Source organism: Prinia subflava, chromosome 3 (assembly GCF_021018805.1).
Source record: "Prinia subflava isolate CZ2003 ecotype Zambia chromosome 3, Cam_Psub_1.2, whole genome shotgun sequence".
Taxonomy (NCBI): domain Eukaryota; kingdom Metazoa; phylum Chordata; class Aves; order Passeriformes; family Cisticolidae; genus Prinia; species Prinia subflava.
Window position 1 is genome coordinate 34,392,153 of NC_086249.1, and position 21,257 is coordinate 34,413,409.

Consider the following 21,257-nt stretch of genomic DNA (forward strand, 5'->3'; position numbering starts at 1 on the left):
TGTTTGTTTGGTTGGTTAGGTTTTTTCTTGTTAGTTTTTGCAAAAATCACCTGTATAAATCCACCCCACACCTGACTCGCAAAAGAGAGGGACTAGTACAGCAAAAGAGAGGCAGGGAGAAGGACCATGTCAGCTTCAACCCAGATTTCCCTGGTCCAACTCATGAAGATGGACAAGAAAAGGACAGAAGGTTGTATCAGTACCCATGGCGTTAATTCTCTTGCTGAAACTGTTTGCCATCTAGTGGTTTGTTGGCCTCCTATAAATACAATCTTAAAAATAGTGAAGACTTGAAGGATATAATTACAAAAATTAAAAAATCTCCTGAATGTGTAAGAACCTACACAAAAAAACCCCACCAAATATACAAGAAATGATGAAGTGCCTCTTGCCAAGTGTTTACCATTAGAATTAATATCCCACAGAGACAAGGAACAGAAACTTGCACAGAACCAAAGTGAGATTCAGAGAGATAATAGGTACACATGGTTTGTAATTTTTCTCTTTTATTTCACTCTGCTACTCTTATTTCATTGAGAAGTCCTGACCTAAATTACTCCACCATTTTCTTCAAGCTTGCCCACCCAAAACTGTAAATTATATAGAAATTACAAGGGAATAAGAGGGTCTCTGTGTTTAGGGGTGGTGGATATCAGGGAGCAGCAAGATTTGGCTGCTTTGCAACAGAAGGTATGCCAGAAACTAAGCACAATACCAAGGCGGGTGAAAGCAGTCACTTCATCAATAAGGAGCCAGGATTTGGAGCAGCAGCCTAGAGCCAAGATTAGGCTGAGAGACAGTGGTCAGGGTCAGGCACAGCCCATACAGTCACCCAGCAGGGCTGCAGTGGCAAGGCAGGTCAGAGGCCAAGCTAGGATGCCAAGTCAGGAAGGCTGGATGAGGGCCAGACTCGTGGAGGTGGGAGATGGTGTGAACAGGGCTGCTGCACAGCTGCCCCGTGGCACAGGGGAGGGCTGGCACAAAGCCACAGGCTAAAGTGGCTCTCGAGGGACAGTCAGGCCCTTGCTGCTGGCTTTTTTCACAGCTGCTCTTATCAGTGAAGAAATCGACCTTGGACTCTGCCAACTAAACTTCTGCAAAGGGGTGACGTGCTCAGGGCCACGGCAGTCAGAGGGCTAGAACAGAGCTGTGGAACACATCCAGCACAGGGCAAGCAGGTTCATAGAATTGGCCTTTTTTGTTAAAATGGCACATGAGTGAAAACCCCACATGAAAGCAGACCAAAGCAAAGTTCAAAGACCTTACCCTGTTCAGTTTGGGCAAGCCAAGGACTCTTGCTGTTAATGATGGCTTCATTAATGAGAAACAGCAAAGGACATCTGGATTATTAACTAATCACACTGACTTGAAGCTCACTGGTTTGAGGCTACTGATTTAATTTGTACATTAAAAAAAGATCAAACACAATCCTAGGATGTATCAGGCTCATACTATTAGGGAAGCTCAGACTCATCATCTATTAGGGACATTCTATGAAACCTGAAGTGAATGTACTAACTAGTCTCACATGATTTGGGGAATTCAAACTAATATATGCACAAATGGCTCAGTGGGATAACCAGGAGAACAGTGAGAGTCTCCCGTATTATGGAAGGAGACTAGTAACAACAGTGGCTAAAATAAAAGGGCTGGAGGAGGTACAACAAATGATGGGTGAATGTCACAAAGAACAGAAACCATTTCAATTTGTGAGCAGCCCTGGCTGTAGAAAATTGACATAAATATTTCTATACTCAGAATTAAACTAATAAAAGAAATTATTTGAAAACTGCTATATAATTAGGCTTTTTCCACTTCCAAGAAATGGAATTTTGGGACTGTTTTTCAGTGCAATTAATACGAGCAAGAAAACTTTAAGAAACGGATAAATACTTCTTTATTTAGTTGCTTGAGCTGAATGTGACAGCAAAGGTTTACATTAGAAGGTACAGAGGGTTTCTTTCAGGCTTATTTCCTGCATTAACCATTAATTTACAATGAGCAGCCATCTGGTTGAAGTAAAACAAGATTGTGTAATGTGGTCTTTTGGCTTTAAATATTAGACATCCAGCTGGAACCACATGTATTTAGCTGTATACTGCCTTAAGATTATGCATATAAACCCCATGCTATAGTGGCAGCATTGAAATAAACTGCATTATTCACGGCCACATTCTCTTGTGGTGCAAAAGAGTGAAACCAAATCAAAGTGAGCTCAGTGTGATTTATGGATCACCTGGTTTATGGACAGACAGTTGGGAGGCTCTCGACAATTCCACCAGAACATTTCCACCAGAACCTACTCTTCTTAAAGAAAATACAGAAGTCATATAGTGTATTGCCTCCCTCTTCAATCTTATTCTGCTGCAACAAAATTATAAGGCATCAAGAATAATCTTTGCAGCCCCAAGGGTATCAGAGGTATCATTCCCACCTCTTTTCCCCCATTCGTTTCCATTCCCATTCGAAAGAATTATTTCAAGGTAATTGTTACTTTTTTTCCTTTATTTACTCAGAACTCCCCAGTTAGGGTGTGGTAGAATGAAGGGTATCTACATAACCATGTGACCAAAACTACCAGAGACAAGTTAAGCCTGCATGTGCAGTCTGTGATTGCTCAGGAAGTTTCAAAATTTCCTGTGGCACATACTGATACTTGAGCCATGCATCACAAATGTTCGCTCCGTGCTAGACCCTCTGACAGCAGCACTGCAGTCCATTTGCTGATGCCAGCATTTTAGAGGTTGGATCCTCTGGCGTTGGAAACAGTAATGAGGAACTGGGAATTTCTTCATGGTCCTGCCTGGACAGCATAGGCGGAAGGCTCAGACTCCCCACTTCCCCTGGAGCTGCACATTAATATAAGCTATTTCAATAGAGCTCCAAGTAGCATCAGCCACTTGCCCAGCCTGGAACTGGAGCCCACTCCCCCACGGGCCAAGCATCCCAAAGGGCCATTTGGGAAGGAGTGACGACCCTTTGGGGGACTCCTCCACCGCGGGTCAGCGCCGAGTCCTTGCTGTGACAAGAAATCCCTCGTGGACCCTGCCGAGCAGAGGGTCAGCACATGCTGGGCTCCTGACTCCGCTCTCCTGGAAGGGAGAAGCAGCGCTTGGATCTGGGGGCGGTGCGGGACAGAGCGGGGCACGGGGGGACCATGAGGGAACATGAGAGAACATGAGGGCACCTGAGGGCACCCGGGGGCGGCCCTCGCGCCGGCCCCGCCCCCCGCGCGCTCCGCGCACTTTGCGTAACCCCGCGGTCACGCCGGCGGGGCGGGCCGCGCGCTGCGTAAACGGCTGCGAGAATCGCCGCCGCGCGCGCTCCCGGCGTAAGCGGCGGGACTTTGCCCCCGCCCCGCCGAGCCTCAGCGCTCCCGTCCCGCCGCCATGGCCGCCATGGCCGCCCCGGGGCCGGCGCGGCTCCTCCGGGCCGCCGCCGCTTCCTCCCGCCGCTGGCTCTTCTCCTCCACCTTGCCGGCAGCCGGGCCGAGGCCGGGCTGCGGCAGCGCTGCCGGGAGGGCAGCGCGCCCGTTCAGCCTCTCTGCCCGGGCGGTGCTCAGGTAAGGGGGTCGCAGCCGTGAGGCGCCGGGCGGGCTCCCCGGGGCGGCCGCCCGCAGGAGCCGGACGGGGCCGGGTCTCGGCGCTGCGGGCAGCCGGGGCCAGCGGCTGCCTGTGGCACGGGATGACCTTCCCGCGGTGGCTCTGACGGGCCCGGCCCCCTCCGCCCCTCACCGGCGCTTGGCGGTGGCACCGAGGCGCTCTGGGGGGACCTCCGCCGAGCTGTGCCCCGCAGGGCTGTGCCGGCGCTGCGGGTTGGCTCCGGCGAGGCCCCGCACCGGCCCCCGGCGCGGGTGAGGCTCAGGGGCGGTGTGACCTGGAACCCTGTTGATATGGCCTGTAACGTTGTGGAACGCCAAAGCAACCTTCCTGGTGTCTGACTGGTTTTCTAAGAGGTTATGACCTTAGCTAAAGTTGCGCTTGGGTTTTTTTTCTGTTGTTTTGTTCTTCCCGTGAAAGTCTAGCTGGGCTTGTGGTAGAAATACAGCACATATCAGAGAGATCCTAATAATGAAAGTGTTTTCTGCCTTTGGTATAGTTTTTCTGCACTGAAGAGCACTTTTCCATCTTTCTTCATGCAAAGACTGGACGTGACACTTAGTGCCATGATTTAGTTGATATGGTCATGTTTGGTAATAGCTTGGACTTGATGATCTCAGAGATCTTTTCCGACCTAATTGATTCTGTGGTCCGATCTAAATGTGCAGAGCTCCTCCTCTCCCCACCAGTATGTATGAGTAGTTATTTCAGAATGCATTACATCTGTGGGCATTTAATGTCACACAGTCAACAGCTGTAGTTTTGATGCTCACTACAGGTAGTCACCGACTGTTTATGTACAGCCCTCTGGCTGGTAGTTTGTATATTAAAAGATAGGTCAGAGTCTACAGCTAACTTTCAGTATTTAAAACGCAGAAGTTTTAAAACCTGATGTACTTGGTTGCCAGAGAAGTTTCCTAGACTTGGAACAGGACCCAAGATCAGCAGCCCAGCATCGGGGCCCAGTCCCTGGCCTGTTTCCAGAAGATTGGGTCAGTGCCTTCAGCATCAAAGCTGTCTCAAATAGTTTGCTTTTAAACTCTCCTGTAGGTGATCTTTGACTTTGTTCCAGCAGATACTTTTAATATGGAGAGAGAGACTTAACTTTTCTAGCCTAGGACTCCCATATGAGATGAGTAAGTTGCTAGTCAGATCTCTTCTTCAGATCTCTTCTCTGAAGCATCCTGCTGGTCATCAGTTGATTTTAAGGTTCCTGATTTGCAGTTTTTAACTTAAAAAATAAAGGTGTGATGTATTGACAAGTTTTTTAAAAGGTATTAAAATAATTGAAAAAAGAATCCTATAAAGGGAAGGCATTTCCTTACCTAATAGTAATGTAAGACCTGTAATCCCCTTGTGTCTTTCACAAACAGGGTGAACACAGAATGGAATTTATTTACATTCATTTTGGAAGCACACCAGCAAAAAAGCTTATGCAAACAAGTGTTTCCAATATTGTTTATATACTCAATGTCATAACCTGGCTGAGGGAGTTGGGAGGAAAGGAAAACTCTTGTATAATACTGTTCTCTCCATTTATGCATAAGTTACTTTCTCTGGGAATCATATTTGAGACCCAGTTCCTGACCTTTATATAATCAGCCAGTGTTATTTCAATAAAAAGATTTATCATTATTTATGTATGTAAAATTAGCTGTGTTTGTGTCTGGGGAATGAAGACCTCACTATACAAAACATTACCTGAGGTGATTCCTGTGAGCTGAGGTTTCCAAGGGTTTCAGTGGCACATCAGACATTGTTTTCATTTCCATTTCCTCCTTTCTCTTGTTCCTTTTTTATCCCTTATACTTTCTTTTGATTTCATGGTGAACACTAGTTATTTCAGAATTCCTTTATCCCAGTCTGGTTATCTGTACAATGTTTTTGGTGCGCAGCATAATAACTCCATGCTTCAAAGATAAGTTCAGATTTATAACTTCTGTTGATTGAGGCCTGTGTAATGGTTTAATTCCTGGAACTCCTCGGGCAGTTAGGGCTGTTGGATTTGCTGTTTCTGTGACTGGTTCACAGCATGTGGGTATTTGGATAGTTGTTTTTCTCGATGCAAACAATGTCTGGGTGGACAAAACCGGTGTTATTTGAAATTTATGAAGCCTAAATATTGTTTCATGTAGGTGAGATTTTTTTGATGGTATCTCCCAGTCATTGAGAAGATTGGCTCAATGCGTTTGGAATGTCTGACTAGTCTGATTATTACAAACACACTTCTGGAAGTATTTTCACCGAGTAGAGCACCGGAGATTTCTTCTTTTAAATATTTTGGCTAAGTGAAGAGAGATAAAAGGTGGCAATAGCAAAAAACCAGATCTACTGAAATACTTAAAGAAGGCTGTATCTAACTTTACACACATAAATAAATTTTAGTTTCAATTATAAGTCAGGGTGGATTAGGTCCTATCAAAAGATTGATTACTGTGTCAGTTTTTAACAAAAGTCAGTGACCTGGTGGACCTCCATCTGTCCCTTGCTGCATGAGGCACACGCAGCCACAGTGCAGGTCCTTAACTGGCTGAGGCAAATGTCAGATTGCCCCTGCTGACAAGGACATCCCACGGCTGTTTCCTTGGTTTTGTTGTGGGCAGTGGCACTTTTGTCAGTTTTGCTTTCTGGGTCCGGTTGTTTTTGTGCTTGATGTTCATCCACATTAGCAAAAGGGGTTGACTTGTGGTAATACTGGTGTTAGGATGATGGCAGGGTGATTTGGAGTGGGGCTTACCCGAACCCACATTTTTATACCGTAAAGAGATTGGTCTAATCTGATCATGAAATCCAGATTGTGTCATTGCAGCATAAAGTTGCAGTAACACAGCCGTTCTAAACTGTGAATTTCATCTGAGGGTCAGATCTGACTCTGCTGCTCTGACATCTGTGGGGTGATTTACCTTGGCTTTCAGCCGGTGCACGCCGAGACCGGGGTTACTGCGGGACAGCGGGAGCGCTGGAGAGAGGAGGAGCAAAGGGGCGGGGGCAGCACCGTTCCTTATGTGGCGCTGTGGTGTTCGATCAGATTCAAGTGTAAGCACGGGTGAAGAGAGTTTCAAGTGTGTTTTGAAAACCTGGAGGGAGTTGACTTGTCATTTACAAAAGTTCCAGGCATCTAACGGATGCCCAGACATCTTATTGTTTGCTCCATGGTACTCTGAGTGCCTAATCCTATAATAAAGAGTATGTTTAGGATAGTGGAATAAGTATTTAGTACTTGCCATGTCTATACCTTTGGCAGAGCATACCCAGAAATGCAAGTACATATTGCACAACCTATCAGCGTTGTTTTTGTCACATTGACAGAAATATTTCAGCACAGGAGAGTGTACACTGAGCTCGAGAAGGGCTTTTTGAGGCCATTTAAAATTTCTCTGTCAGACATTAACTTAGGCTCTCAGAATGGGAATCTGTACCTTTCCAGGTGCAGTCTAAACCATCAGTCTGAAACTCCCAGAGGAGGTGGTGAATTCTGTACTAGTTTATCTAAGTGGGTGCTTGTTTCCTTGGTTCTGCTGTGGGAGGTGTTAACATAGCCGAGGAGCAAAATGAAAAGCAGAGTGGTTTCTTAAACCCCCACAGAATGGTTTGCTGGCAGTCCTTGGATATCACAGGTGACTGTGCAACATAAATCAGATTTTGTAAAGATACGTCTTTAAGATTTCTGTTTTGCTTTTTTTTTTTTTTTTAATGGAATGCGCTTCAGTTGCATTCTGCAGGTCAGCAAGGTCAGCCCATCCTTAACAATTATTGTTTTGGAATGAATTTATAGTTAATTGTGGCTTGTGGCTGCCTTCTGGAAAGTGGTCTGAGGGATGATAGGAAAAGAATTGAACATGGCATCATAATGAATCATCATGGAGCATACTGGTGCCAGAGGAGCTTGACTTGTGGCCAGTGTATGAAGTCTTGAGCAAAAAACATTTGTTGTTGTTTCATAACAAGCCAGGACTCAGATTGCTAACAGCCAGTTACAAAAATGATTTGTTCAATGATTTTTCAGCATGGCCACTTCCAAGTTTTTTCTTTAATATTCAGCTGTACAAGAGTTCCAGGAGGTGACTTGATTTTCAAATGTGCATGTTTTTCATATGACATAAATCACTCAAGGCCCACAGTTACTAAGAAGAGTATGGATAATATGAACCATGTGGTTTTCAAACATGGATTTCGTATGGAAACATAACTTTTTGAATTAGCTTTTTAGTTGTTCTTTTTTTATCTGTCATCTCTTGGCAGATTTCTTCACTGTCCATCCAACAAATTTTTGTTTTGCTCTCTTACTGTAGGAAAGAAAATAGTCTGTTTAAAATTGAACATGCTGTATTTTATTAGTATATTTAATGTTTTCCTTTAATTTGCATGTGAAAATAGTATAGAATGCAAAAAATTTTTCATGTTAAAAGCTTCAGTCTTAAGACATTTTTGTGCAGACTGCAAGTGAGTTTTTTCTTAAATAAACAATTGTCTGGAAAAAAAAAACACCCTCTTTCCTTGAAACCAGTGTAAAAACTTTGTACTTCACTAGAATTAATATTTACAAGATGATCTCCTCAGAGAATCTGTGCCTAAAGACAGTAGAATGCTGTTGGAGCATTTCCATTTGTGGGAGAAGAGAAGAATTAAATTTCGGAACTAATAAAGTAATACCTAAACCTCTAAGCAGAAATGGGAAAATTTAGAATTTATCCTAAATAGTAATTATGAGAACAGCAAAAAATTCCTAAATCCAGAACAAGAGTTCACAGAAAGGTGGGGAGAGAAACATTTAAAATAAGCTCCTTTATTTGTTAAAAATACAAACGTTGTGCCTAAAATAAACTGACTGTCTTTGGTGAAAGGCAAAACATCTGGATGCCATATAGCTTGTAGTGACAAAACAGACACCAGGGTGTTTTTTCCTTATTTTTCATGGTCTTTTCTCAGTGTGCAGCAGTAAAAGCTTGTACCTGTTCCAGCTTTTAAAAGCCAATAACTGAAGTTTCTCTTTTCTTGGAGTTGACAGTAGTCGTATCAATTATTTTAGTAGTATTCAATCCACTCTAAAATGCTAAAAAAATTCTAGAATCCTTTAATTATATTATATAATTTTCTTTTTCAGCTCAGATGATAAAATAACTGTTCATTTCATAAACCGCGACGGTGACAAACTAACAGCCAAGGGAAAACCTGGAGATTCACTGCTGGATGTTGTTGTTGACAATAATCTAGACATAGATGGTTTTGGTAAGTAGATTCACTGAATATTTTATTCAGTGTCTAGAACTTATGTTCCTCTGTATGCATAAATATTTATAGTATCATTTAGATTGGAAAAGACCCTTAAGATCATTGAGTCCAACTGTAAATGAATATTTTATATATAAAACCTAGCTGTACTTTGCTTGGATTTTTTCCCCTTTTTTCCTCCTGCAGGTGTGTAGAATATTTTGGTGCAAGTTTTAAAAAAAATACTTGGTGTGTTTATCAAGTTGAGTATTAAAGAGGGGAATACACACAGAGTGCTGTCAAAGTGGAGCCTGAGACATTCTGCCTGCAGACCTCTTCTTAGCTGAAAGGTTCTGTTCTGGAGGCAACACAGAACTGGTGTGTTTCTAGCAGTGTCTGGTTGCTTCTGTATTGCCAGGCCGTCTCGATTTATTACCAGGCTTTTTGTAGCACCATATCTACAGCAGAGGAGTGCAAAATGCAAGGAACAACCAAATCCGTGTCAGTTAGCAGGGAAGAGCAAGGAGTTTAGTTCTTATTAAAGAAATGGGGTAAAGGAGACCTTGTGAAATTCTAACTTAGTACGAGTTCCATTTAAAATCAAAACAGGAGAAAGTTGCAACTTCTCTCTATTTCTTCAAACTTTTGCATTTTCCATAGTTAGAATCATAGGAGGGTTTGGGTTGGAAGGGACCTTGAAGATGGTTCAGTTCCAAACCCCCCTGCCATGGGCATCTTCCACCAGCCCTTATTGCTCAAAACACAAGACTATATTGCTCAAAGGTATTAGGTAATTGCAATTAAATACCTTGGGAAGGTATCTTTTTAAATCTTTGATAAGATTTAAAATCTCATACTTAATATCTGAGACATCTTTTATGTCTAGAGTTGCATATATCTGGGGAAGAAAAATTGTCTCAAAAATTTGTAATGCAACTAGTTTTATGTATCATTATTAAATGACTCATTTAGGCTTATGGCTCATCTGCTTGTATTCTAATAAATAGGAAATGTATTCTAGGAACAGAAAATGTTTGTTGTTTTAAAGCATTGTGGTAAAGTGGGAAAAAGCAATGCTGTCAATAAAAGGAAGCCAAACTGAAAATTTGGAATACTGTTGCAGTCTTTAATTATAATATGTGCTAGTCCTATTTCAATAACCACTTGCTTATGAAACATTGTACTAGGGCAGAGAAATAATGTAGTAAAAATGAATGTTCTGTGTTTAAGAAAGAAGTAATAAGGGAAAAGTAAAATGTAGATCCTGCTTATTTGCTTCTATCACTAGGGGGCATCCCATGTGCATTAACAATAATAGAAATACCTTTTTATATCCGGAGTTACAGATCTATTGAATGATTCAGCTAGCTGCACTCAATTTGTTTGTTATTGCCAGTTCTGTGGTTGTGGAAAGACCTTCCACTGTTCAAAGAGATTCGTCAATGTTCTTTCCTCCCCCCTTCACCCCTTCCCTCACTTCCCCAACATTAACAATCCTTAAGCTGCTGATGTGACAAACTTTGTTTGGCACTTTAATTAAACTCTGCTTTTTCATGTGTATTTGAAGACATATAATTTAAAAATCAAATGTTGTATTACAGTGTTGTGCTCACTTTGAATGTATGCTTTTGGTACCATAGCAGCATGATGCTTTCTGCATGGTCCTTATGGTTTAATGATGAGTTCCACTATTTAATTTCATAGCAGTGGTTTTACATAAAATCTTGCTTCCCTTATTTCCATATGGTTACAAAGGTGATGTGGTCACAGGATTTTTGGTTCTGCTCTCCCTAGAAATAACTAAATAAGTGAAGATTGGCTAATATGTTATCTGTTTCTCTTCTATCAATTTAAATCAGAGCCTGAGATTTGTAATCTCTACAGTATTTAGCTTTCCCCCTCTTCCTAAAGTTGCATATTTCTGTTTGAACACTGTGGAGAACTTGGTGCCAGCCCAAGACACAGCCCAATACAATGACAGAGACAAATTTGTCAGAGTTCAAACTTTTACTGTGCTGTGGTGACCTAATTTCTGTAGCAGGTAGGTGGAGTTGGTGCTTGTGCTGCTCTGCCCCAGCAACTTGTTAGGTCCTTGACTCACACTGGAACACCTCATAATCCATGTAGGCCATCTCTCTAGCCTGACTACCTTTGTTGCTGTGAATTAGTGTTCTGTTGAGGGAGAAGAAATAAGTATAAAATCCCTCCTCCCTGTACTTCTAAGGATTGTTTTTGTGTAGCAGGTGTCTGCTGTTGAACTTCTAGAGAAAACCTCAAAAACGTGGCAAAGAGAGAGATAAGAAGGATCAGCATTGGAAATAAATAAAGTAGTGTTGATCGACAGCATTATCTGCTTTTGTATTCTTACAGTAGAAAGCTGTTCTTTCTTTAAATGGTGGAAAGAGAATTAGTTAAGTGTTTTAACTGATTATTTAGCATTTTTAACTGATTACTTAGCATTTAAGTAAATCTTAGTGATATAGTAACTGTAGAAATACTATTGACAGTTGAATGCAGAGTAGGTATTTGAAGGTGGGAATATACAGAACATTAATTTTGCTAATCAACCAAGACTTCTTGTATGAAACAAACACATGTAGGATTTTTTCTGAAATTCAGATGCAATTTGAAACTTGGATTTTCTATGATCTTCATTTATTTTTCTTTAGGTGCATGTGAAGGAACGCTAGCCTGTTCAACTTGTCATTTAATATTTGAAAACCACATATTTGAGAAACTAGATGCAATTACTGATGAAGAGATGGACATGCTGGACCTGGCATATGGCCTCACAGAAACGTAAGGCAACTTAACACTTCCCTGTGTTACTTCCCCAAAGAATGGGAAGAAAGTTTTGCAGATGGGGCAGTCCAATATGGAGCACCTTGATCAGCTTTTAATGAATAGCTGCATTCTGTTACACAAACAGGACTGCCAAGTTTGAATGTGTGAATTAGTATTAAAAAGATGTTGGTATTGTTTTTGTGACTGGAAAGTGTCAGTTGCCGGTGATTTGTCTTCGGAGGGGTCTGGTGCAGAAATGTTAACACTAAAGTATGACTGGAAACCCAGTTTCTTCCACAAAAGCTCTGCCACTGCTGTCCTGTGTATGGATTTTCTTATTCTTGTTTCTCTTCCCTTCTGTTTTCACTCCCTTGTTAGTCTGTAGCTAGTTCATGTATTTTATGAATGTGTTTATGTCAGTATTTTAGGTTTTGGTCAGATCTTCTTTTCACAGAGTCACAGAAGGGTTGTGGTTGGAGGGGACCTCTTGAGGTCAACTGGTACAACTCCCTGCTCAAGCGGGACCACCTAGATCCAATGCCCAGCACCATGTCCAGACAGCTTTTGAATATTCCCAAGGATTGAGACTCCACCTTCTCCAGCCTCCCTGGTATTTATGTGCATTGCTAAGATCCTTCCTCCAAGCCTTCTGTAGGACAAACAGTGTACAGATGTGTCAGTGTACATACTCGTTGTTCTTTGACTTAGATCACAGTGCTCCTTGGGCACATAAACCAGATTCCCTCTGGGAGAAACTGATCCTGAAGTGTGCTCTGATTGCTGATAGGCATTAGGATTAGACTAGTGGTAGTCTAAAGTAAACCTCTGTTCTGCGTCACCCCCACCCTCGCCCATCACACGTCTTGCAGTTAGGGTGTTAACCCTCATCACAGACCCATTCCTGGTGGGCTGTTGTACCTGCTGGTGCACAAGCAGCCTTTGGCACACAACATGCCCACACAAACAGCAGGCAGCTGTGCCTTATGAGGTTGCATAAGCCCTTTCCCTCGTGTTTCAATGGAACCACTTGAAGTTTTTTGATAATATTTCCAGTTCTGTCAGGGGCTTTATACCTGGTGTATAAATGTATAGTACAGAGTTTGTCTCTGCAAAGTACTCTGAATTAACTTGTCAGTCTCCTTATATCAGCAAAAGGAGTCCTGTACTCATAATTTCTACATGACAATACACTTTCACTTCAGCCAAATCTTAACATTTATGAGAGGTTGGAAAGGCAGAGAAGTCAAGCTACAAGATATTTGTAGTTTCTATTGTTTTATCATTTTTCCTGTCTCACAAAAACCCATTTTCTGTTTTGAAAAAAAAAAAAAAAAACCCACAAAAACAAACAAACAAACAAAAACCAAAAAAAAAACCCCAAAACAACAACAACAATGAAAACCCCAAACAACACAAAAATACCCCACCCCATTAGCCTATTAAGCATGTCACCTACCATAATAAAGAGTATCTTTTAGGGTCAGGGCCAAAATTACAGGCCCAGCATTACAGGCTGGGGACAGTGTGGCTGGACAGTGTTCAGGCAGAAAGGGACCTGGGGGTGCTGGTTGACAACCGGTTGGATATGAGCCAGCAACGTGCCTTGGTGACCAAGAAGGCAAATGGCATCCTGGCCTGCATTAGGAATTGTGTGACCAGCAGGAGCAGGGAGGTCATTCTTCCCCTGTACTCGGCGCTGGTGAGACCACACCTTGAGTACTGTGTCCAGTTCTGGCCCCCTCAGTTTAGGAAGGATATTGAGATGCTTGAGCGTGTCCAGAGGAGGGCAACAAGGTTGGTGAGGGGCTTGGAACACAAGCCCTATGAGGAATGCTTGAAGGAGCTGGGGTTGTTTAGCCTGGAGAAGAGGAGGCTTAGAGGTGACCTTATTGCTCTCTACAACTTCCTGAAGGGAGGTTGTAGACAGGTGGGGGTTGGTCTCTTCCACCGGGCAGCAACTGACAGAACAAGGGGACACAGTCTCAAGCTATGTAAGGGAAGGTACAGGTTAGATATTAGGAAAAAATTTTTCACTGAAAGAGTAATAAAGCACTGGAATTGTCTTCCCAGGGAGGTGGTGGAGTCACCATCTCTGGATGTGTTTAAAAAAAGACTAGACATGGCACTTAGTGCTATAGTCTAGTTGAGGTGTTAAGGCATAGGTTGGACTTGATGATCTTAGAGGTCTCTTCCAACCTCATTATTCTGTGATTCTGTGAAAATAATTCCTGAATAGCTGTGGAGTCATATGATCTAATAAAAACCTTTTTTTTTGTTTTGGCTACCTTTTATGTAAAGGTTTAAAGCAAGGAGATTTTACTGAAGAACTGGAAAACAGTAGCAAGCCAGATCTCTCTGTTTAAATGTTTCTGTTTTCCCTATAAGTTCTTCATACCAAATTAAGCTTTATACCCTCTGAGGGTGTTTGGTTCTTCTGTTAGGTTTTCCTAGCATCATATGTTCTTCCTATGGCCAGGGACCTTCCATTTAAGTGAGAGGATGACTGTTCTGAAAGAGGTAGCATTAAGTGTCTGGTATTTGCTGCAGGTCACCTGGACTCCTGTGCCAATGTAAATTCGTGTAATGGAGATGCACTTCTATGTTCTGTCACAGGTATAAGCATAGAAGCTTATTCTTGTCAGTGACTCTGTATTTGGGAAAGTTTCAGGCAGCAACTGCCATGAAAGCTTGTGGTTTTTAAAATGAAGGATTAATTAGATTAAAATGCAGTTGTTTTGATTAACTGAAGAACAGTAGAAAGTAGTAAGATGGGGGAGTGCAAACCCTGGCAAGTTAAAATAAGGATTATAAAGGAAAAAATGAGATGAGAAACAGCTTGCTAAAAGTAGGCAAATATTTTTGTTTCTAACCTATGGGAAACAGGGAGCTTTGTCTACATGCAGAGCCAATGGGTGATGTAGAAGGTGCATGTAAAATAGAAAAAGATAACATAAAAGCAAAGTTTCTTTTGCATTGTTATCTCTAGAGGGGTTATCCCTGTACTGGAAGGTTTCTTTGCTGAGGATGGCATATTCTGTGCTCTTCTTTCAAACCAACATGTCTATAGAAGTAGTATTACTGCAGATAAATAAACTGAGTGATAACAAATAGTAATAGTAGCCAGCATTCACCCAGGAGCTCTACAGGAGTTCAGTATGGCATTCCTGAACTGCTGTAAGGCTTAATGAGTTGGTTTGAAACTGCTTCCACGTCAAAGGAATGGGAAGATGGGAATCAGCTTTTAAAATGAGATTCAACATTTCAAACTGAGATTTGGAACTGAAGAACACTGTTGTGATTCTCTGGGCTGTTGCTTTTCTATCCTATCTGCTATGGGTAAGGAAAGAATTCAACAGAGCTTTTATAGAGGGATGAAGCAGATATGGAAATTCTTCATATAAGTCACTGAGCTGAAGAAAGATCTTGCAGTTCATGCAGTTTACATAAGTCTAGAAATTGTTTACTACATTTTGAAGTGCTACAGCATAAGAGCAAAGGCCCTGTAAAGTTAAAGTAATTGGTTAAAAAAAATCTTTTAACAAGAAATATTAAGCTGCCTGGTAAGAGTATGTGATCAACAGCATGATGTAAAAGTGATTGGTGCTAGGTTTTAATTAGTGAGAGCATCCTTGTGAAAGACTTAGGAGAACACAGTGAGGAGTAAGGTTTGTTTACAGTGCTGTGGTAATATCATCACCTGCCTGTGAAAACATGCACGAGGATTTTATGCTCTTGAGCATAGGAAATGACATTTGGAGTTAAAAGGCAAATGCAGGTAAATGCATATGGAGAGGTGGATAAAAGAATGGAAACTTTACATTCTTGAAACAGGTTGTCAGCTAGCTAGTGTCTTGCCAGGGACTGGTGCCCGTCCTTGCTGACATCTTTAGTATTCTATACTTGAATACTGAGGCAGGACATTGAATTAAAGTTATCCCTGCAATAAAAGCAGCTTGTGATGTCTGCAGAGTTTTCTTGTGGTATTAAATCTTCTGGTTTTAATTGCTTGTGTGCAACATCTGGTTTTCTCATGCTGAATGATAGGTACAGAAATGAAGGATGACATCTTCTCCGGTGCCTTGAGTGTTTTATCGTTCTCTTTCTCCTTCCTATGTTTCTTGTCTTTTCACTCTTACTTTTCTGGCTTACACACAATCTTGATATTTTTAGTTTGAGAACATTGACCTCTGGATGGAGAGGCTAGGCTTTGCTTTTTCTGAGGCTTTTATTCAGATTCATTGCCTTTATCTCTTCAGAGGTGCCAGATGTCCCTTGGGAGATGAAGCCTCACTCCCTGCACTGGACTGACCTGTCAGTGACCCACTGGAAAAGGAAGGGTCACCCATATTCTGCCATACTGTCTCAGTGGGCAGGAAGTACTCAGCAGGACTTTGCAGTGTGCTGAGCTCTGTTCTGGCCGTAAATCCTGGCTATTGCCACACAGATCCTTGTGCTGATGCGCGCGGTTCACTCCTGTGCTGGTTTAAGGCCCTGCACAAGAGGGGCTGTTCCTAGTTCATGGTCTGTTTGGGATGGCTGAGTGTTGGAGGTGTAGGGGGGTAAATGCTGTTAGATTGCTGGTGGGCTAGAACTAACAATCATATCCTGTTTCCCCACAGATCACGTTTGGGCTGCCAAATCTGCTTGAAGAAATCAATGAATGATATGACTGTTCGAGTACCAGAAGCTGTGGCTGATGCTAGACAATCAGTAGACATGAGTAAAAACTCCTAAAAATATATCCTAGGGGTTTTAAAGAAGCTTAATTATTTTTATAACTTATTTTTAAATGTGTAATTAAATATGGATACTTACATAATTGTGAGTTATTTTATATGACTATCAATATTAGATTAATGCTATTTTAATTTTCTTTATAGAACCTCTTATATTTTTACGCTTAAAATGCAATAATAGTTCTTATAAGTAATCATTGGATTATAAACATCAGCAAGTATATTACAGATTTCATATAACATTATTCTGCCAAAACATTTAATGACATTTAGAAACTGGATCATTTGTACAGGGCTTCTCCTAAAACAAACTCTGAGCATTTCTAGGTCTCAGACCTAAATGTGTAAGAGAAAAGACCCTTACATGGGGTCTTTTTGAAGTGTTGCCATTAAAGATGGTGTGCTCAGAGCTAGTTGAAATTCTCAGTAGATATGATACTTCCTCAGCAAATAGCGAATTTTCAGGATAGGAATTTTCCAAACTTTGAAATCTAAATGAGATGTGGCAAAGGTTGTCTTGTGAAAATACTGCTAAACCCATGTGTTGTAAGAGCTGTGTTATGGTTTAACCCAGCAGGCAGCTGAATGCCACACAGCCATTCACTTGCACCCCACCACTGCCCACCCCCCTTCCAAATGGAATAGGGGGTAAATTTGGGGGGGAAAAAAGGTAACATTCATATGTTGAGATAAAGACAGTTTAACAGGACAGAAACAGAAAGGAAAACAACAGTAATAATGACAAATTCATAAAACAAGTGAGGCACCACACAATTGCCCACCACCTGATGACTGATGCCTAGCCAGTTCCTAGGCAGTGACCCCTGGCCATCTTCTGCCCCAGCTGATATTTTGAGCATGACATGAAATGGTCTGGGAGCTCCTGCTCCTCACTTGGGGTCAGCTGTCCTGGCTGTATCCCCTCCCAATTCCTTGTGCACCCCCACAAGATGAGGTGAGAATCTGAAAAGGCCTTGAGTTTGTTGTTGTTAAGCCATGTTTACATTAAAACACCAGTGTGTTATCAACAATATTCGGATTTGAAATCCAGAACAGCACTGTATCAGCTACTGGGAGAAAATCAGCTCTCTCCCAGGTGAAACCAGGATAGGCTGATGCAGGATTTTGGCACCTGCAGCTTAACCCTGGTCCAAAGCAGATGTCAGTAAACTTCAAGAATATTTACATTTGACTACACCACAAATACTGGGATAGACTGGGCTTAGAAGAATGAATCCTTGGAGCTGTGTAATGGGAGAACACACCCAGTGGAATTACAATTTACCCATCACTAACTCTTGCAGTTCTGTGAATATGACTGAGTTGGGATTGAACGGGACAATGTTTGTCAGCATCGGATTTGTTCTGAAATCTTTATCCCTTTTTAGTTTTGAGCTGTGCAGGAGGCAGTCTGATGTTAGCTCAGCTGTTCAGCTTGAAGACGTTGCTTGATTCTGGGCCTTGCTTGCAGGATCATTTCTGTAATGGTTAATGCAAAATGACAAACTATATTTGTTACATAAAAATGGCCTAGGTTCCCCAGAAGGTACAGGGAAACCCCTGTGATGGATGGTGTCTGCATTGATGATGAAGAGCTTTCAGTTGAATATTGTTCTAGTCTTTCTAAAGTAGCCCAAATAAAATAATGTTTCTAAGACTATTATTTTCTCCAACTTTACATAAATACTTACATGAACTGGTTATCAGCAGTAGTTGTAAACTTTCGATTTTGGGGGGCCTTTTAAAATATATATATATATATAAAAAACCATGGTTTTTTACATTTGAATGATCTAAAGCATTCATTAATGCTTTGTTTGAAGTGGTGACAATGACATCTGGACATCTTTTCTTGCATTGTTATTATATATGTGGGAGGGGAGAAACATTTTTATTCCAGTGTCAATTATTGGGATTATTTTGAGCTTTGTAAAGAGGAAAAAAAGTTACTCTTTGTTATGAGAATTAATATTTTCTAAAACTGTATTTAAAATAGATGTGGATCAGATTATTTTATTTCCTGTCTAGTTACTTCATTTCCTTCTGTTACCTTTCAACTTTGTCCTAATGCAAGGTATGCTAATTGTGGTCTGCTCAAAACTTAATCATGTAGGGGTTTCAGAATACACCTCTGATGTCATGTGATTCAAACTAAGACTTCAGAATCAAAATTTTCAGGCTTTATGAAGGGCAGAGAGAGAAAGGTCAGGGAGAAGGGTGGGCATAAATTGAAGAAATGTTCTGAAGATGCTGCTATCTTCCTCTTCTGCTGCTGTGACTCTAACCTCTCTATGACTGAGAGGTTGCCCTCACACAGCCATACCTTAAGGTAAATTTCACTTTGTATTGCCTTTGTCCTGAGCTCATTTATATACAGTTATTACTATTAAATCTTGAGGCTTTGGGTTTGGTTTTTTTTTTTTTACATGAGACAGCTCATCAGCTTCCAAGAGTGGGAACTCAAGTCGTAACTAGATGTGTTGTGCATTTGTACATCAGAAAGAAATACGAGGTTTCGGTACACCTGTGAGGAGTAGGGGTAGATGTTGATAGTTACTGAGTTTTGGGCTCTCCTTGGTTTTTTGTTTTGGGCTTATGGTTTTGGTTTTTCTTCATTGTGTTATTTGGGGGTTTTTTTCATACAGCACCAGGTACTTCTTGTGGGAATCTTGAAGTGCTTAACACTGTGTTAAACAAATGTGGAACAGCTCCCAAGTGAGTTTTCTTTCTAAGCCAAGGTGGTTTCGTTGTGTGTTTCCTGTGACAGCTTCTCATTACAAAGACTTTGACTCTCCTATAGTGTGCCTGTGGAATGAATTACTCAGCACAGCAAGGCAAAAAAGGACACTTGGAACCTCATTTTGAATTCTAGAGGTATCCCATACTTCATGGAAATGGAAATCTCAGAACACAAAGGAACTGACTTGTAGTCCCCAGAATGCACAGCTCAGAGATACGAGTTTATTGTCAAAATGATTTGCAAATAAATCTTATTTTTAACCTCTTTCTGACATCTCTTGTTTCATGGATTTTTCTTTCCTTCTTCTCTAAGCTATTGAATGTGTTCCTGGGTGAAAAATGGAACTTACCCATTAATGGTGCACTTTCAAGTGTAAGTATGAATTCTTGTGCAGTGACACACAATTATAGCATCACAATTAGTTGAATACATGTTTACTTCCCTGTTCAAATAAAGATTATGGGTAATTTGCTTTCTAAAACCATTTCCTTTCTCTTTTAAAAGATGGGTGTCACTGGGTTTCTTCTCTCTCTCCCTCCTCAAAAATGAGGAACAAATCAAAACTGTTTCCTTTGTGTTGTGAACTAAACTTTAGAAGCATACTCAAAGTCTGGGGTGGGCACAGATTGCACTTCGCAAACATGGGGGAATGGTGGGTTGCAATGTCTTCCATTCCTTGGTAAAAAGGTCCTTTGGATTGATTGGGTTGTGGTTGTGAGAAAATCAGGCCAAAAGCATCCCTTTGCCTTTTCAAGACTCTGGGGCAGTTTGTCTGTGACTCTAGACTGTGTCCCTTTCCTCTGCCACCATGCAGTCAGGCCAAGCCAGCATTCCCACCTCTATGACGTTTTGTGTGTCTGTGTGGTTCCTAAAGGGGAAAGAAGGACGTGCCTTGCATTTCCACACCACCACCTCTTGATATGTCAGAAGTTCCCATCATCTTGACTGCATGCTGTCGTGAGAGTTAAAAAGGCAAATAGTGTAGGCAGTTTGTGACTTCTTAGACAAAACTTAAATCTTGGAAGTTCATTGTTTTTGGCTATGGGGCTCCAAAAGATTTAAGACAGCCATGTCCAAACCTAATTCACATCCCAGCTGGAGGCAGGTTGAAAAGGCTGTGTCCAAAAAAGCTGCAGGGATGAGGCACTGTTTGCCCTTCTCACAGGTCCAGGCTAGAGTGTGGAGGAAATTTCCTACAGCCTATGTTTTGCCCACGCAAGGGACAATGTGTTATACAAAGACAGGGTATACAAAAAAATCCTTATTCCTTGGGAGAAAAAAAAAGGAGAAATAAATATTTAAAGGAGGAGAAGAGATGCTCAAGCTGAGTCAGTGATTTACCAAATAGTAGGAAACATTGGGAAGAGTGCAGCTGCTTGAGATGATTTCTCCTCAAGTGCTCTGAAAAGATGTGAGTGGGAATTTCCTGCATCATGGCCGGGCTGTGGCCTCCCAGGGCAGCTGTGGAGCTCCACGTCCTGCTGCGGGCTGCAGTGCCTCGGTGCTTTCTCTCCCTGTTGCGCCGCCAGGAGAGTGACAGGAGGCACGGTCCATCCATAACCAAACAGGCATTAAAAGCGTAAACGATGGCAATAAAAGTAACCCTGAGATTTACTTCCTAATCCACTTGATTTTTACAGAGTTCAGCAGAGGTTTTTGATGTGAAAAAGTCCAAATTTCAAAATATCTTTAAAAAGTAATTTCTAGCCGGCAGTGGTCGAGCATTTGCAGCTTCAACTCTTCATCAAAAAGCTGTTGGTTTATTGTGCTCGGCCAAGCGTCTCTGGGGCTGCGCTTCACAGTGCTGGAAGCTCCCTTGACCCCAGCCCAGCCAGGAAAAGGCTATTGCGTGTATTTCCCCTGCCCCTGTGCTTCCATGTGCTCGGGTCTAGCCGGCACTATGTTCTCTGCACCTACCCCCTTCCATAGCGCGGCGCCTCCTCCCCGAGCCGGCAGCTGCGAGAGACGAGAAGCAGAGAACGGGGTTTGAACAGAGCCGGTGCCACCTCCTTTGGCCCGCGCAGGTACAGCGGAGCCGTCCCGTTTGCGGCTCCTTTAGAGAACGTGTGTGTTGCCGGCATTCCTTCGGCTGGTAAATCCCTGCAGCACAGCGCTCCAGGGATTAGGACGCGCGTGGGAGCGGCTCGGCGTGCGGGACAGCCCCGCTCGGGCACCGCCCCGGAGCGG

General features: G+C 42.1%; 1 protein-coding gene across 1 annotated transcript; it reads left to right on the plus strand.

The window, feature by feature from the left end:
- The first annotated feature begins 3,265 nt into the window (after positions 1-3,265).
- On the plus strand, positions 3,266-19,341 carry FDX1 (ferredoxin 1). Its single transcript, XM_063394613.1, has 4 exons — positions 3,266-3,562; positions 8,704-8,828; positions 11,480-11,609; positions 16,214-19,341. Exons 1-4 carry the CDS (start codon positions 3,390-3,392, stop codon positions 16,326-16,328), a joined length of 543 nt encoding a protein of 180 aa, XP_063250683.1. The 5' UTR covers positions 3,266-3,389; the 3' UTR covers positions 16,329-19,341.
- Positions 19,342-21,257: the final 1,916 nt, after the last annotated feature.

Bases quoted from the DNA above. Each gene is read 5' to 3' on its own strand.
- FDX1 (XM_063394613.1), top strand. From the start codon at position 3,390: ATGGCCGCCATGGCCGCCCCGGGGCCGGCGCGGCTCCTCCGGGCCGCC. The intron at 3,563-8,703 runs GTAAGGGGGTCG...TTTCTTTTTCAG, and splicing joins TCTGCCCGGGCGGTGCTCAG to CTCAGATGATAAAATAACTG. The intron at 11,610-16,213 runs GTAAGGCAACTT...GTTTCCCCACAG, and splicing joins GCATATGGCCTCACAGAAAC to ATCACGTTTGGGCTGCCAAA.